This window comes from Phalacrocorax carbo, chromosome 1 (genome assembly GCF_963921805.1).
Source record: "Phalacrocorax carbo chromosome 1, bPhaCar2.1, whole genome shotgun sequence".
Classification (NCBI taxonomy): domain Eukaryota; kingdom Metazoa; phylum Chordata; class Aves; order Suliformes; family Phalacrocoracidae; genus Phalacrocorax; species Phalacrocorax carbo.
The window spans coordinates 158,352,121-158,369,170 of record NC_087513.1 but is presented as its reverse complement, the minus strand read 5'-3'; the positions used below and the strand labels follow the sequence as shown (position 1 = coordinate 158,369,170).

The 17,050-nt window shown below is 38.5% G+C and overlaps 1 protein-coding gene across 1 annotated transcript in view; it reads right to left on the bottom strand.

Moving 5' to 3' along the window:
• NALCN (sodium leak channel, non-selective) overlaps positions 1 to 17,050 on the bottom strand; it is a 247,593-nt gene that overhangs the window by 52,358 nt on the left and 178,185 nt on the right. Inside the window, exons 16-17 of the mRNA XM_064440627.1 lie at positions 8,891 to 9,027; positions 7,042 to 7,183 (exon numbers count right to left, since the gene is read on the bottom strand). Of these exons, the coding sequence (XP_064296697.1) occupies positions 7,042 to 7,183; positions 8,891 to 9,027 (279 nt within the window). The remainder of the gene's footprint in view (positions 1 to 7,041; positions 7,184 to 8,890; positions 9,028 to 17,050) is intronic.

Below are 17,050 nucleotides of genomic sequence, written 5' to 3'. Positions count from 1 at the left end.
GGTGGGAGTGAGGACTCCTGGCTAAGCTGATGTGGGGTTGTAATACATTCTGCTGGGTGCACAGCAATGGAAGAGAAGGTTCCACTCCACACTTTGAGCTGGGGATCTTGAGGTTCTATGGAAAAAGGGGCTGCCAGCCAGGCTGGACTGGGAATGGAAGAAGACTCATGTGGACTGGGAGTTTCAAGTGGGAGGTAACTTGGGTTGGGCGAACAAGGAAGAACATTACTCCTGGTTGTACAAGCATATGCATATAATTCCATTCAGTAGAACAAAGCAATTGCAACTATATTTAATCAGTTCTTGTGAATGAGTACTGTGGGTGGGTGAGGGAGACCAAAGGGCTTGGAGAAGGAGAGCTGGATTCCTCAGCAAGTGTGGGGAAAGGGAGAATACAAAGCTCAAATAGAAGGGTTTTCCTGTAACCCAGCCCCTTGTTGCCTCTCCTTTCACTCCAAACTAATGCGTGCTCATTTCTGTTAAAATACAGCATCCCTAAAAATTTTGCAATGTCTGAATTTTTGTTTGATTGAAGAAACAGGAAAAGCATGATCAGCCCCTTGAATTTTAATGCATCTTCACAGCCTTTGTATCAAACCCTGCAAAACTGATGAAGTAGAAAGCTAATGCCAGCAAGAAGTGCTGAATTACAGCACTTTGAAAATGGCAAAGTATCAAGTCACCAGCTTCTTTTCTCTCAGAATGTAATTAAAAACTGGTCTTTTCCAGGCAGAATTCTGAAATAGTATGGAAAGGCAAGAGTGACAAAGCACTTCAAAATCATCAGAAACCAGAGACAGACCATATCAAGAAGAGAGTCTTGTTACTATTGCAGTTCTGTTCTTCTCTGCTCTGGAAGCAAACATGGTCACAAAAGTTAAACATCACCATCTGAAATGTGTATGTGGTAAAATACTTAATGAGAAAGTGTCTTTTTCTATAAATTGATTATTTAGACACAGGGACATAGTTACATATCCATTTTATCTGAAAATAAATGAAATCTTTAAATATGCAAAATAGACAAAGACATCTCCTGATTTTTAGAAAACCTGAAATATATTACTGTATTTAAATATATCAACTTCATTAGAAAGATCTGATGAGAATAGACATGGGACAAAAATTATCTCCTTTGGTAATCAAGACTGTAATGAGCAAGAAAATGCTGGATTCATACGGCATTCTCATTCCAGCAAGGTAGATTGTTTTAATGACTTTTCTGAATGTTATAGCTAGATAGATTTTGGCAGTATCCTGTGAATGACATGAACAGGTAAGACTGATGCACTTGGCTGTGTTTAATTAACAAGTGGTATATGGAAACTGAAATTGTAGGACAGAGTTCTACTCAGATACTCAGTGAAGGGAGATCAAGATAAAGTCTGAATGACTTTTTTTGGATACTTATGCACAGAGTTTTGCAAGAATTACTTCAGAAAAAATGTTTAAAATAAATCATCTTTTCTTCTGCTTGGAATTCATATGCAATTACACTTCATTAGTTTCTGCTATATTCAAAATTAATGTGATAAAATTATTCTTTCAAATTACTTAGAGAAAAAAATAACCAGGAACACAACAGAAGGTTGTCATACTTTTTTTGCCAATATTCTGCTCTGCACAATAGAATGCCCGAAGTAAAGTTCAGAAGAGGTTGATTAACTTGGGACATAATTTTATTACAATAAGAAGTAGAAATTCTGGAGATGACAATTTATGGATAAATATTCTACCCTTGGTTCTTTTCTAAGAAGAAGAAAAAAACCCAAAGTTTATGAGTATGTCTTCATGCCCCATGATCTTCTGAAAGATATGTTGGGACACTGCCTTCAATACTAAAAGCTATGCCTTAGAAGAGCAGAAATGCTATTCCAGCATTTACAATTACACATACTTTCTGCAAAGAAAAGTCCTTCCAGAATACTCTCAGACTACATGTGGTTCTTTTTGCAAGAAACAGAATAGTTAATGAAAGAAGCTGAGCACAGATCAGAAAAAGACATGCTGGAACAAACTGCCAGATTAAATGACAACATCAAGAATAGGTGGCATATCTCAGCAGCTCACAAATGGAGTATCTGTGATGTTAACTAAACATGCGTTAGAAGTTGTGGGCAAGCTTGTGTGTTGAGTTTGTGTGTGAAATTGTAAACAGATAAAATCATAAACTTTCCCTGAGGTGTTGAGACAATGATTTGTACATAAACCAGAGGGAGTTGATCTCCAAGGAAGTACTCAGACCTTTCCAGGATGAGGCTTATAATTAAACTGATGTTTGTGTTCATTCCCATCTAACTTTAATGGTTACCAGTAGGATCATATCTGGGAATAAAGCCAAATAGCATAAAAAAGGAGGGTGCAAAGCTCAGCAGCCCACCTGCAAGGCAACAGGTCATCACAAACATATCACCTCGGTGCTCTGTTCTGTGCACCAACTCCCCAAAGAATGCAGAATCCAGCACGAGGTCTGCTGCTTAATATTCATAGTCCTTCATGTTAATGGCTCTGCCTACCTCCGAGATCAGCTCTCACTTTCTGACCATGGCTCCTGTCATACAGGTAGATTCTGCTGTAACTAGGAAACCAACGGGAGAGGCATATGGTGTGGGAGGTCGAGATTTAACAGGAGCTAGACCTTAATGATGGATCTTGCTCCCACAGGAAAAAGGAATGACTACTAACTTCACTGCCTGCAGAGCTAAAACCAAAACTCCTACATGTGAAAGGAAACAGGATAATAAAGAGGACAGAAAAGAGAAAGCATGTCTGCTACTATCCAGTTAATGTTAGAAATGCAGAAATAAGAGGGCTGGCTTGTTTATATTCCTTCAATTAAATGGGAGATGCTCAAAGTCTGAGCTATGGGTATGAAGTAATGAAAGTCTGAAATATGGATATATTAAACACTCTTTTGGTTTGTTTTGGAATTCACTCCTGCTGTGCCAGTGCGGTAAACCTGCACGTGGGTATCTGTACATATTGAGCTATAGGCATATTCAAGGTTCATCTCATGAGCCTGTCAGTTTTGAATTTTACTGTAACAGCAATGTGCTGTGTTCTGTGGCCAAAGATAAGTAACCGATCCAGGAGTGTCCTCCTCACAACAACTTTTCACAGGGCTTGGTAAAAGTTGTATGTCTCTTAGGAACGCGCTCTGAGGTGTTTCTGTGCTCCTCTGATTCCAGTCTTGAAGTTAAGAAGCCAAGGCCAATGCTCTACAGCCAACTCAGCTGTATTTTACTGGACACCTGTTTTGTTGCAAAACTTACAGCTCGTTTAGGTTTTTTGTCCCCTAAAACTTGCTGTGACTACCCCTCAGGATCTTGTGAAAGCCACCACAGTGAGATGTCCTTATTTTCTGCCAACTTCCTTTCTTCTCATTCACCAACTCACACAAAAAATTTCTGTTTCTGTATTTCATGCAGTTATCCTGTCCAAGAATTTCCTGAAATATTGGTTAGCTAAGGAAATTCCCAGCATACCATGAATAATTTTCATTCATATATAAAGAATGCTTCCCTCTTTGTCTCTAAAACTCCCCGTCTCCCACATCTGCAATGTTAATTTAACACTATAACTCCCTCTTTTAATTTTTTAACCCTTTCTGCAGATACTTTTCCCATTAGTTTTATAATGGCACTGCCTCCTTATATTTGCACTTTTTCTGAGCAGCCTTCCTTCTTTCATCAGAAAGCATCCTCATGGAACTTTATACTACAACAGGGGTATCTTCACCAACCTCAGCAGTCCTGATTTCTCTAATTAGACCCAGAGCTCTTCAACTCATGGCCTGCAGACCACATCAGGATAGAATAGCTCAGCATGCAGTGGAGGAGGTGTGCGGCAAGACCAATGGGTTTAAGAAAGTTTGCTCAGCAGGACCTCAAGCAGAGAGCAAAGAGTAACCATCCCACACATCCAGCAGTGTTAAGTTCAGAGAACCCCAGAGAATCCCAGTCTTGCACACAAAGTTACAGATATAAATCATAAACAATTATAAACAAATCACGAACGACTCAAGCAAAGCAGCATGCTAAGCTGCCCATCAAGCATCCGCATCTGAGATAGCCCAGGTGTTGCTGGCACTAGATGTAGAAGAGTGAAGATGGCATGGCCTGTCCCCACACACCCACTCAGACCCCACACATTGAGAGAGAACTCTTATGGGATGTATACAAAGTAAAGGGTATTTAGGTATCTAAAAGTTATTTTTTATATTAGTGTTTGGTTAGTTTATTATTTTGATAATAGTTTAAAAATTTGGAATAGTTAGAAAAACTTCTGGAGCTCACAGACTTGACTAGAGAAAAGGAGTATAGCAGAGAAATCTGTTTTCCAAAGCTCTTCTTTTGATTCAGCAGGGATGAAAATAACTTCAAACCGATTGTTGTCATGGTTATGGTAATATATACGAATAAATAAATTTTTCAATTACTTTGAGAAGGTAAAATACCATAAAAAAAAGAAAGAATTCAATGAAAGTCTACACCCCTTTTACAACTTAAAACATGTTTTCAAGGGAATAATTATAATACTGAAAAGACTTACTAAAGCCATTATATAAGAGAACAAAAACCAATTCGCTTTACCAATCATCACAAATTATGGGTCAGATTGATTTTGAACACAAACCCAACACCATATATATATATATATATATATACACACACAAATATATATAGAGGCAGATTTTTAGAGAAAGAAAAAAGAATGATGCTGAAGTGGAGATAAGGGAATATATGTATTAAGTACTTCCTATCACTTCAGCAGGTGTGGAATGTGGAAATACTGATAAGTCCAGGAGAAAATGGAGGAACTAGCCACAGTTCAGCCACCATACAGGAAGGACAGAGCCAAATCTGATTTGCCAGCAGAATCCCGACTTTTGATTCCACCCTTATTTTTTCATCAACTACAATGCAAAAAAGGTGTGAGAAGTTTCTGAAGCCATCACACTGCTATCAGGAGCAGTGGAAATGCATCCTATTAGGCACTCAGATCAGTAAAATGTTTGGTCAGGTTTCTTTTTTTACAAAGAAAAGTAAAGTATGCATGCAAGGTTTGTATTTAAGTGCAACCAGTCATTCTAAGCTTGTTTTAAAGATAAGATATTTTTAAGAAGATTTGTTCATACAAAAGTGAGGTTGCCTTGGCAACTGTAACTATAGAAAGCCAGAGTAATTACTTCCACAAAACCCTTCCTAGTGGTTTCTCCCTCTTAATAGGAATGTGTAAATACCTTGTTTTAAACTGCATTTATCAGATATATTACTCATCATCGATTCTCCCCTTGAGGTATGGGAATCTGTGTGCTTAAAGTACATTGACAATTGCAAAATCAATTTGCAAACACTTATTTCAATTAAAAAATGAAAGTCACATCATGCATATTTTCTCTTGGAGTGAAGTGAAAATTTGAAAAGAATGCAGCATTCTGTTTTCTTATTGCAAAATCTCATTGAATAAACTGTGCCGTGTATTCATCTACCTTGAAACACAATAAGGATTCACTTTTGTGAACAGCAGGCAGAAGGAATTAAGATTGCAATTTAATATACCTGAAGTATATTTATGCAAACAGATCTATGGAATCATTGCATAGCTCTGCATTGCATATTGTGGACTTATCTGTGTGGCTGGGACAAGTTTAATGTCTCTGTTCATCTCTTCATTACACGGTAGAAATGTACTCTGATTTCCCTGGTGCAGTGTTTGAGGTCCATCATTAGGGATATTTGGCATAGTTCTGCTGACCCCTAGGCTTGTAGTTTAATAATTTATCCAATTTTTCTGCTCTGCTTGTTAGAGTAGATGATGTCCATTTAGGCTTGATTCCTTCCTGTGACCTTCCTTGTCTGACAAATAATATTTTACCACAGACCTCCCTCTCAGGCCATGCTGTTCAGCTTTGGCTTACTGATGCCACAGAACACATTGGCCACAGGAATGGGTTCTTGCACTGAAATAGGGATGGAAATTAACAGTAATTTGCAAATGGTCTCTTTTCGTTCACTATCAGAAGAGCATTGTTTTTCCCAGCTCTGCTTTCTGCCTGTAGGAATGCTGTCCTGAGTTACAGTTGCAAACCACATACTACGAAATCCAGAGTTATACTGTGTAGCTCCAGTATATACCCTCTTTCTTTTCCTTGTCTGTGATTCTGTGACTTAAAATTTATTTACAAAAGCCTGATGTTTACATTCAAGCAGGATTCCAGCACCCTGTTATGAATACTGAAAGGACTTTTCTTTAGTCTGTTAAAATGTCACTAATAAGTTACACAATATTACAAGTGACCGAGAAGTCATATCAGTGTAGATGCCACTAGAAATCTGGGAAACCACTGTCTTCCATGATGCACGTGAATGTTTTTTCTGACTCCATAGTTTTGCAAGGTGCGAGAAGTCACACACATTTACTTATGCTGCATCATCATCATCATCATTCCAAGCAGTCCTGATATTTTTCACATCCAACTACCAATGCCAGTCCAGCTCGGAGACTGGCAGCATTTAACACAATGGGTCTCAAATATATGTATTCAGCATCTGTTTTCTAGTGATTCCAAGGCCTACAGAGAGGCTAACATCCTCTAAATAAACAGAATAATTTTAAAATTTTCACTCGTCTCCAGTGATTACACAGTGACCGTGCTTCAGTGAAGTGTGTTTTCAACATTGTAACAGTATCATGACACTCAAAAATCCAATATGATATTCAGAAACTTTAACTTTCCACTAGCTTCTCAGTGATTAACAGAAAGACTACTTAAAAAAATAGCTTTATCAGATGGATGCATTGGAAAAAAAATTACGTATCAAATCCTGGATTTTGAAGTGAAAGGAGACATGAAAATTTAAACCAAATGAGGATCTGCTGTGATGTCTGTTTTAGGCTAAATTAAGTATAGCCTTTTAACCTGTGTTTAGTTGTCTTACCCTGTGTTCACTTTTACATAGGTTGACAAACTGAATAATCTGAGATCTTTCCTCACAATACTCAAGGAAAGACATATACTGCTCTATATTCTTGACTTACCTTTTGATCAATATATTTGTTTTCTTCGATTGCTGATCTTTTAGAGTGGTCACATGAGGAAGAAGATGCTGAAGGAAGTCTTCGCAGCAAACAGCTGGTATCTTGTTGCTGGCGATCAATAAACTGCTTCATAAAACTTTCCCTTGTGAACAAGCAGAAGATATTGATGGATTAAAAATGCAGGAGGAGTTAATATTTGGTTTTCTTTATGATGCATCACAACCCATTAGTGCTAAGATGGATAAACTCAAAGGCCAAGTTGTACTGGGCTACAGATATATAAATGGACAGAGTCAAAATAACTGTTAAAGCTTATATTAATTAAAGAAATCCATAACTGAATTGAGAGATGGGTGGCTAGCTTTGAAGAAAATAATTTAATTCCTTTTAATACCGATTATTTATTTATTTACCAGTTAAAGCACTAAATATTTGAAGTGCCTTTTGCAGTTTTCAGCTCTTTTGAGCTCATTAAACAGTGAGTTGTTACTTCAGTGTAAATCAAACGCTGATATAATCCAAATGAAACATACTCTCTGGAAGAAATTCTTTCTTCAATATTTCAGACAACATCTGTTCATATAACTGCTTTGAATGCCAGGATTAAGGCCCTTCAGCAATTCTCTGCCTCAAATATGCCATGTTTAAAACGGCGAAGCATTTCTGTTTACAAATAATGTACATTTATCTTGCTGTATTTTAAGTTTAGTACAGTTGCCCTATTTTCAGTGTAAATTGACTACGTCAAAACTAATTTTTATCTGAAGAAATAGCTCTACATAGTACAAGCTTCAGATTTAAAGATATGATTTGCTGGTGATAGTTCAAAGTCTGTTTCAGTAGTTAGCATGATCACATATTAGTCTAGAGTACGATGGGAAAACCTCAGCTAGAAAGAAATACCAAAAAAGACTAAGACTAGGAGAAGAACACCCTCAATATATAACCAAACAGCATTTTGGTACTGAAAGCAAAATATCTATGACTGCTTCCTTCAGGTTTGGAAGGTTGCTTTTCCTGAACCTTCTGACCAGCATTATTCTTTTGATTCAGCTAAGATGATACAAACCACTTCCATTAGCTTCCTGTGAGCTTAATCAAAAGAAATATAATCTCAGGAGGCCCAGAATGCTGACAGCTGTCTTTCACACCATCCTCTCTCCCAGCACGTGCTCCGTGGGTATACTGGAACAGGCATCACCAGAGGACCTGTTTGGTCAACCTGCGCTCTTTCAGGGGCCTTAGCAGCCTGTACGTGCCAGAGCAACCCTTGGATATCAGTAGCTTTTTCTGTGACCACACCAAGAATAATCGTACTGTGACTGATGACCTAGTAGCCAGCTAAGGGTCCGATCCTTTATTAAGGTGAGTTTTACAGGAAAGTGGTAACTATGCAAATACAAAGAAGGGACAAGGTCATCACAACCTAACTGGTATTGGATGGCCTGTGTTATCCCCTTCTAATGATTTTCTGCCAGTTGACCTTATCTTTAAAAAGCTACATGAGAATTGATTAGACTGCTAGTTGTCTATGTCAGCCAAGAATCTAAATCCAAATGGGAGTCAAAAAACAACAACACACTTTTCAATCATACTGCACTTGTGTTGCTTCCGGTCAATTTAGTTGCTTTCACGAATATGTTATAAGGAATACTATGGGTTTTTTTTCCAAAAGTAAAAATGAGGTAAACCCAAAATGTCACCTCCTTTCAATACCAATGTTATATCTGTTTCACGTTGGATTTTCTGAACTATCTGCCTAATCCACAAGCAAAACAGTTACATATTTTTGGTGCTATGTGGCACCAGGCAGGATTATAGCATACTAGCAACAGAAATATTTCAATACCTTATCTTTGGAACTGTGAAATCTGAAGGAAGCTTGGAGATTTTCACCATTTGTGGCCTGTTCGGGAATTTTTCAAAGATGCGTAGACGCAATGGAAGCTTCTCCTTCGTATCTGCGTTTGCTTCACTTTGCTTTAGCTGAAAACAAGGAAATGAAAAAAATGATAGAAAGGGAAATTTTTCTCTGAAATATCCCAGCCTTGTTTTTCAGAATCTAAATAATAACGGCAATCATTTAAAGAAACAGAAGATGGCAGCAAAGAACTACAGAGGGTGAATTTGATACTCGGAAGTTTATTGCTCTGCTTGCGCTAGAAGCTGACAAATACCTAACAATACCATGCCTTAAATTGAAAGTCATAAAGGGGAGGATTGCTAATAATTTTAATTTTAAAATACTAAGCATATTAGTGTCCTAATCAATATGCTTATTTCTATGTTTTCTTCACAGATCCCTAGCACTTTATCAAGCACATAAGCATCCATGATCTTTTCTTATTAGGCATATCCTTCTGCATATGTTGACAGCTGTTCAATTTTCAAATAGAACATAGCATTTTAAAAGGGAGCAACTTTAAAGAAATCCAGTTCTCAGAACATGAAAATAACCGAATTACATTCAGATGAATATTGCAAGTAATAACAAAGGACTCAAAAGAATCCATCTACATCAGCAATTCTGATACTGAGCTGCAGCAAATATGATAACAAATGTTGCATTATTAAGTATGCACAAACAGTTAATTTCATGGAATATGACACTTCTAAATACAGAAAAGGCATTCTCTATGTGGACAGATGATGGCTACAACTAATGATATAAGATAAAAAAAGATACAATATGGAGATACGATTCCTGAATTTTGATTACCTTATGTAGCAATTCAGTTGTGTCATTGCAACAAAATACCAAGTCAAAAAGAATCAGTGAAATTCATTTTTACATTTATTTTAAATGGTATGCGTATTGCATACTATTTCAATAAGCATACATCTAACTAAGATTATTTCAATTCTCTTTCTCCCACCCGCCTGTGAGCACAAACTTAGAAGCTTACATTTGAAAACAGATTTTCACCAGCAGTACCTGCAGGGAATATTGCTGATGGATATCAGCTACAGTTTTTTACCAGGGGGAATAGCCCAGGAAGTCGACTGGAGCTTTAACTCTCATTGGCACTGCCTAGTGCAAATGCCATGCTCCCACAGCATGCTATAGAAGAACATCTGCTCTGCTGCACTGTCATGCTATCAGCAACATCACCACTTCCAGCCATAGTGCAGCTTAAATTGAAAATGAATTCATATTCGATTGGATTTAAGTTGTCATGTGGACTGGAAACTGTTTGAAGAGCTACAAACAAAGACTAGTGATTAATGGTAAAGCACTGAGTCAGAAGAGAAGTGGAATATTGCATAAATCTGTATTATGTCCAGTCCTATTTAATTGCTTCATTAATGATCCTTGGAAGGAAGAAATTATGACATTAATGAAATTCACTTGATATAAAATGTGAAGAGTTGCAAATACCACGGCGGACAAGGAAAAAGACAGATTTAGAAATAGGGGCAGGAAATAACAGACTGAAGAGATTCTAGAACAAGGATAAGTGCAGAAACTAAACAAGAACTTGTACTTCAGTACAGCATCAAAAGGCCAATTTGGGCACCAATTACATTACCAGCCAAAGGCTATGCTCACAACCAATCTCTGTTGGTTAGACACTATATAGTTTTAGAAAATGGTACAGAATTCCACTGCTCCTCTCTATGCTGCTTGAAGAGACCACACTTGGGTATGCATTTGCTTCTAAATGCCATTTTATCAGTTTCACACTGACAAGCCAAAACAGTGCAGAAGAGAGCCATGAAAACCAGGGGAGAGCTACATAAACCAACTGGGGCAAGGGAGAAAAAAGAAGAGAAAGACGAAATGGGACCAGTATTTATACTACATCTACCATCACTGATAATAAAGTAAGGAGAGGTGAGATGATGTAAATTTAGGTAAGAAATATTTGAAAACAAATTATTTCAAGAATATAATAGAGTACCCCAAATATAGGAGTAAAAGGATGAAATTAAGAAAGGGAATTCTTAGGCTGAGAATAAAGATTATTCTTACAGGGAAACCTCTGAGTGTTCAGAGAAGTCTCTGGAGGGAAGTGCCTCATCATTTCAAATTCAGACTAGACAGAACCTTCGAAATGCTGGAGTATTGTAGCAAGAAATCCCTCACTGACAAGGAAATGAACTGGATAATCTAACAGGGCAATGTAGTACTGTTGAAAAGCTTTGGGAAGGGCTAATTTTTGGAGGGAAAAAAAAGGTTTCCAGTTTCTGCTGGTTTGCTTTTTAATAAGAAACCATTGCATAAATATGTGGATTTTGGCATTGACAAACAATGTCTCTTACAGCTACGTACTCCTCTTTGCAGAAGTCAGTCTATACAGAATAGAGAGCATACAACAGACTGCAATGTTGTCTGAAGTCTCAGTGCAGAACAGATCAGGGACAGCTTGGAAGTAGGAAACTGTATAGTTCAAAAGGTTCAGCAATATCCCGTCTAAATAGGAGAATGATTCAAGACAGGCTTTAAAATAACCTGAAGTCAAAGCAGTTCTACAGAATATCTCCAATTACTCATGCTGTGATAATATTACATATTGGGGAACATGAGGCATTTAGCTTCACCGAGTTCTCCTCTATGCGCTTAGGGTGTAATTGTGCTCCACGTGACATACATCTTATTTTGTATTGCTGCTTAAAACCTTTACATTTCAACTTTCTTTACTGCATAACAAACATATTTTCAAAAGTACAAGACCATGTTGAAACATAGCAATGATGGTGCAGAGTGTTTCTAGTAACAGCTAAACCCAAAATAAGAGGACATTTTATCTATTATTTTAAATTTTATTTATGATTATTACTATTGGCAAGGAAATGTACACTGGTCTGATTTGCTCTGTGTGGCCCTCCATCTCCAGCTCCAATGAGCCTACTGGGAGCAGGTAACCGACATTTTGTCAGCCTGGCCTGGCTAAATTCTCTTGTGGCTGCTAGAACAGTTCCTGTAAAGCCACAGAAGGAATTTATGTCTATTTCCACTATTTCCATGGGTGCTTGAGTTTATAGGGGCAGATTTAATGTCACAATACACACAGTACAACTGTCTGCTCTGAACTTACATCAGAACAACTTATCCAAATAGTACATAAATGGTGAGGAGTGGCAGAGAGGAAATCTTAATCTGGGATTCCAATGGTAGCTTGAAAAACACGTTCAGATACGGATCCCTGAAATCCGAGGTCACCCTGATCTGTTCACATAATTGTTTGAGATCAATACAAAAGACATCTGTGAGAAAGGCAGACTTCTTGAAGAGAGCATGTCTGTGTGTTTTTTCTCCCAGAAAGGCATGATGGCCATGTCTCCATTTGGTTCGGAGCAGTTTGAATTCAATCCCCCAAACATCAGCACTTGCTGTTTGCTGGTTTAGTTTATGAGCTGTGTTGGTAAGCAAAACAGATTTTTCCTGGAGGAGACAAAACCCCAAGCTCCACCTTGGTTGAACGCAAATGCACTCCAGGCACTGAGACTGACGTAAGGTTCAGAACCAATGGCTGGTCCTCAGGGTGGCTTCAAACCCGATGTGTGATGGGGCACGTAGGCCGGTGCGAGACCGAATCTTTTCTGAAGCAAAACCCTCTGAACTGTACACACTGTAAATGTGGCGGCAGCAGCAACTGCTTCATGGTACTGATCCTCTCTCATGGCGCAGCCCAGGCATTAATGCTGGATGATGTCATTCATACTACTTAATGCAGCTTCAGCTGTAAATTTCTTTGTGACCTCAAGGTTTCCTTACAAACCTTACAAACCGCTAAAACCAGCTTCAGCATAATTAAGATGTGGACCCTTAAAACTGAACAGAACCTGTAAGTGGTTGTCCTAAGTACACACAATAGCACGAATGGTGGTGAAACTGGAAGACTAGGGTAGAGGGAGGGGGAATAAAAGAGACAGCAGGTAATGACTAATGAGAAAAAGGGACAGGGTTCGCTCTTTAACACAGACATATCCTGGCTAAGGTAAGACTATTGTGCTGGGATGGTCAGAAAAGCAATCGCTGCCCTGCTGGAGATAGCAGCCTTCCCGGCAGGAAGCTGGCATCTCCTACGTAACCACATTGGTCCCACCAGGCCAGCAGAGTCACACCATGAGACTATTCACAAACCATCCCACCTCTGTCAGCTACTAAAGCTTTCTCATCTGTGTTTCGGAAATGAAAGTGTTTACATTTAAAAATGAAAAAAAAAAAAAAAGGTATATTACAGTGCTTGAGCCACGCAGTATACACAGTGTCATGTAGAACCTAAAGAGGAGAGTAAGGCAATAAATGGTGGTTCTTAATTTTTTTAATCTTAAAACACTGTAGTACTATAGTCACCCAGGTATTAAACACTCCAAGTGTGGTCAGGGTAAAAGTAGTAAGTTCTTTTAAAGTGCATACTGCAACTTCTTCGACAGCAGTGACTGGAGTTACTGAAAAAGTGTTAAAGCTTTGATGTGAGACAAGCAGCAGGACCTGATGAGGAGAGCTGTGTTCCCACAGTCTCTCCCTACGTTCACCAGAAGAGACATGCCACAGTGCACTTCAGATCTTCAGGTGAATGCAGGGCGGTGTCACGCGTGCCCTCCAACCTACATGCCCTTATACAGAAGCAGGATGTGAGAAGTATCTGCACATGCAGAGGTCTCATTATGAACTCAGGCGGGAGCTGACAGCCTGGAACGTGGAAGTGCTCCAGGGTCTGCTAATATGAACATGATCACTTGAACAGTTCAAAGGGCTAAGGGGAATAACTCTTAATATCACCAATTTGCATTTAGAGACAGAAGCATCCTCAAAAGTAACGTTCTTGCAAAGCAAACCGAAAGCTCAAATTTAACACAGTCATTGAGTAATTTCTCAGTCATTGACACTTTGGTGAGAACATGCCAAAGGAGAAACAGAGTTAACCATAGCCAAAGGGATAATACCTACCCTTCCTAACTTTTTGTTTTGTTCTCTGTTCACTTAATTCTGGTCATGGAAGAAGAGCCAGTAATGTGCAAAATGTAAAGAGTGAAAGATTCAGTTTTCATATGGTCTGTGAGGCAAGCGTATGTGAAATTCACTTAAACACTCTGTAAATATTTCAGTGAAATTAAATGATTATGAAAAATTTACTGCAATGCTCTAACACTTTCATTTTAGTTGACAGTTTTCATAACAGGCTGAGATCAATCACGTTAAAAATTAAAAGCTTTGCTACTGATGTACACACAGTTTATTTAGGAACTGGCCAGCTGCCCAGAATGATTTCACGGTGACTGAAAAGTTCAAAGCTTTTGAGAAAGTTCAGGGGGGTCTCACTACGGCACAGTATTAAATTAATATTGTTTGGTACATTATTGTGCATTGTTATATATCAACATTTTGCACTCAAAATCTCCTTTGGGGGCTGTATTTGAAGAATAAAATGTCTATACAATGTCTGTGTTACACTCTTAGCAGGGTATGCTATGTGCTCCAACACTGAACACTTTGAGCATGAAAACGCACAGGGACAAGAGACGTCACAAACTGACAACAGCAGCAGCCACCCTGCAGTTTTCCGGAATTTTTCACTTATCCAAACTCTCAGACTTACCATCACCTTTGGCTTGTCAAAAGGAGCTTTGAATGAAATCCAAGTAATTAGCATTAAATGACATGTAAATTAAACAATTAAAAATCAGAAAGGCAGGCTAAATGAGCTACTTTTTTCCTTTCTGTTATTATTCTGAAACCGTATAGACCTTATAAATTTTTGGACATGAATGAGCTATACTGTAAGAATATATATATATATGGATAAGCTTTCACAGCCCACACTTAGCTTTGGCCTCAATTTGTATCAACATTTGTGCACCTGCATTTGGTTTAAAGTTCAGTACAAATCAGCTGTTCAGTTACTATTATTTACACCTGCAATTCCATTAACAATGAAGAAAAACCTCAATTTTGTTTGAGCAAACTGCACCATGAAAAAAGGAAGGTAAAAACCAATCTGAAAATCAAGGTAAAAAAAACCCAGACAAATTGAATTTGGGTAAAAGTAACACTTGCACTGTTAAAAAGCAGTGTTTATGATGTGTAGATATTGCTCGTATGTCTATAGTGCAATATAAAACACTGACAAGGGCCTAACCCCTTGCCTAAGGTCAGATGGTACCCACTGACTTCAACCTTACTTCATATTTGGCTCTTGGTTCCTCTAGGCTCTGTGTGGTAGGCCTGAGACATAACTACAACAGCCAGGTTTCTACAGGTTTTCCAGTTCTTCAAGGCATCTCAAACAAAATGTTATGTGCAATTCCCCTGAGTGGCACCTCCTTCAGATGAAATTTGGGTTGTGTATTGCCTACTTTGAGAGACAGAAGAGCTTGTGAGTTTGGCTGAAGGTACGATAGCATTACAGGACTGCGTGGCTTAGAGTCCAACCTGGTGAAGCCTTTCTTTCAAAGCAGTCTGTCAGTTAAAATGTTCCCTGAACTACAGCAAAGTATTGTCTGGGAGAAAGCAACCAGAGCTACAGGAGAGACCCAGCAGTGAGTGAACAGTTAAGCGCCGTGCACAGACACGAGGTTAGCACTTGAGCTTGCTCTCTTGACCTCTTTTAGTTAACTGCCTAGATGTACCAGTTGTGCATTTTGCCCTTTGGGCTCACCTAAACAAATGGGGACATTGCAGGCAATAAAACATTCTCCCATGTAGGGACTGTAAAACAGAACCTAAATTGATTTTAACCACATTCTGTGCTGCCTTGGGGAACTTGCAGTGAAATGTACCAAAAATATGATTACAGTGGTGCTGCACTGTTGATAATATAAGGGTAAAATAAACTGAAAAAGTCCTGGCAGATGGAGGAACAAGATTACACATACAGTTCTCATACGCACAAGATTTGGTTTTTTTTATAAACAACTTTTTCTGTGTCATGGGGTTTATATGCTGTGTGTAGTGCAATTTGATGCTGTGACTGCTATTTCCCAATTGTTCATTTAAATAACTTTTTCTTCAATTTTGCATGCATTCTTCCAAATTACTAAGATATTGAGTAACGTGTCACAAATGTGGGGGTTTTAATAACTTCTTTCCAGTAATTGTAGCTCCTATCAGTTCTTCAGGAACAAATGCTGCTGACAAGATGTGATTGCAATTGAAATGTACAAAATCCCTCTAGCAAAATTTGGCTAAGATTTAGCCCATTTATCTAATAGAGGACAGGAATCCAGTGTGTCAGAGAGTTTCCCTTTGATTAACTGAGATAAATAAGATGAATTTTTCAGAGGTGTTACTTCATACTGTCTACAGACTCAGGCAAACATTGCTACACTGATTACACTTCAGCCATGCTTCCCAATCTTTTCCCGCTCTGCAGTGGCAAGAATTTGCCATCTAAAAAAAATTAGATCTGAGATTCTGCGCAGTCAGTGCCCGTAATCGGGATCCCAGGAATGTGCTTACCAGACCAGATTCAACCTTCTTGACTTTAGACTTAGGTACCAACCTGAGTTAATTAAGTTATGGTTGTCTTAGTCTCTTTTCATAGCCAAAAGTGACACAGAGGCACTTGTAAGGGGTCAGTTCAGATGTCGGGCTGGCTATATATTTCAGACATGCTTATCTTTTTCCATTGACTGAGTAGGGAACTTGAATCCAGTATGTTCTTTAAATCAGATGTGTGATTCCCAGTATTAGGCAGGATGAATCTAGGCCATAGCATCTATGATGGTATTCATCTCAGTTAATTATAGTTGCCCGAATGTGAAGTACATCGTGTAATCACCTAGGCACTTCCTATATTTAACTGAAAAAGGTATCTCCAAGATATTGTCTCATCCCATACTAACACATAAGTAAGACAAGCAAGTTGGAATATCAGCTTAGGGTAACTCCTTCACTGAATGCAGAGACAGTATAAGGCTACATCTCTACTAGTAATGTACTGGGGTATAGGCCTAAGAATTGGAATAAGATTGTCCATTGTGTTACACTGTTAGCAAGGCCACTTGCAGTTTTGGCCTTGGCCAGCTAGCACTCTCCCATATCATGCCTGAGCACAGTTTG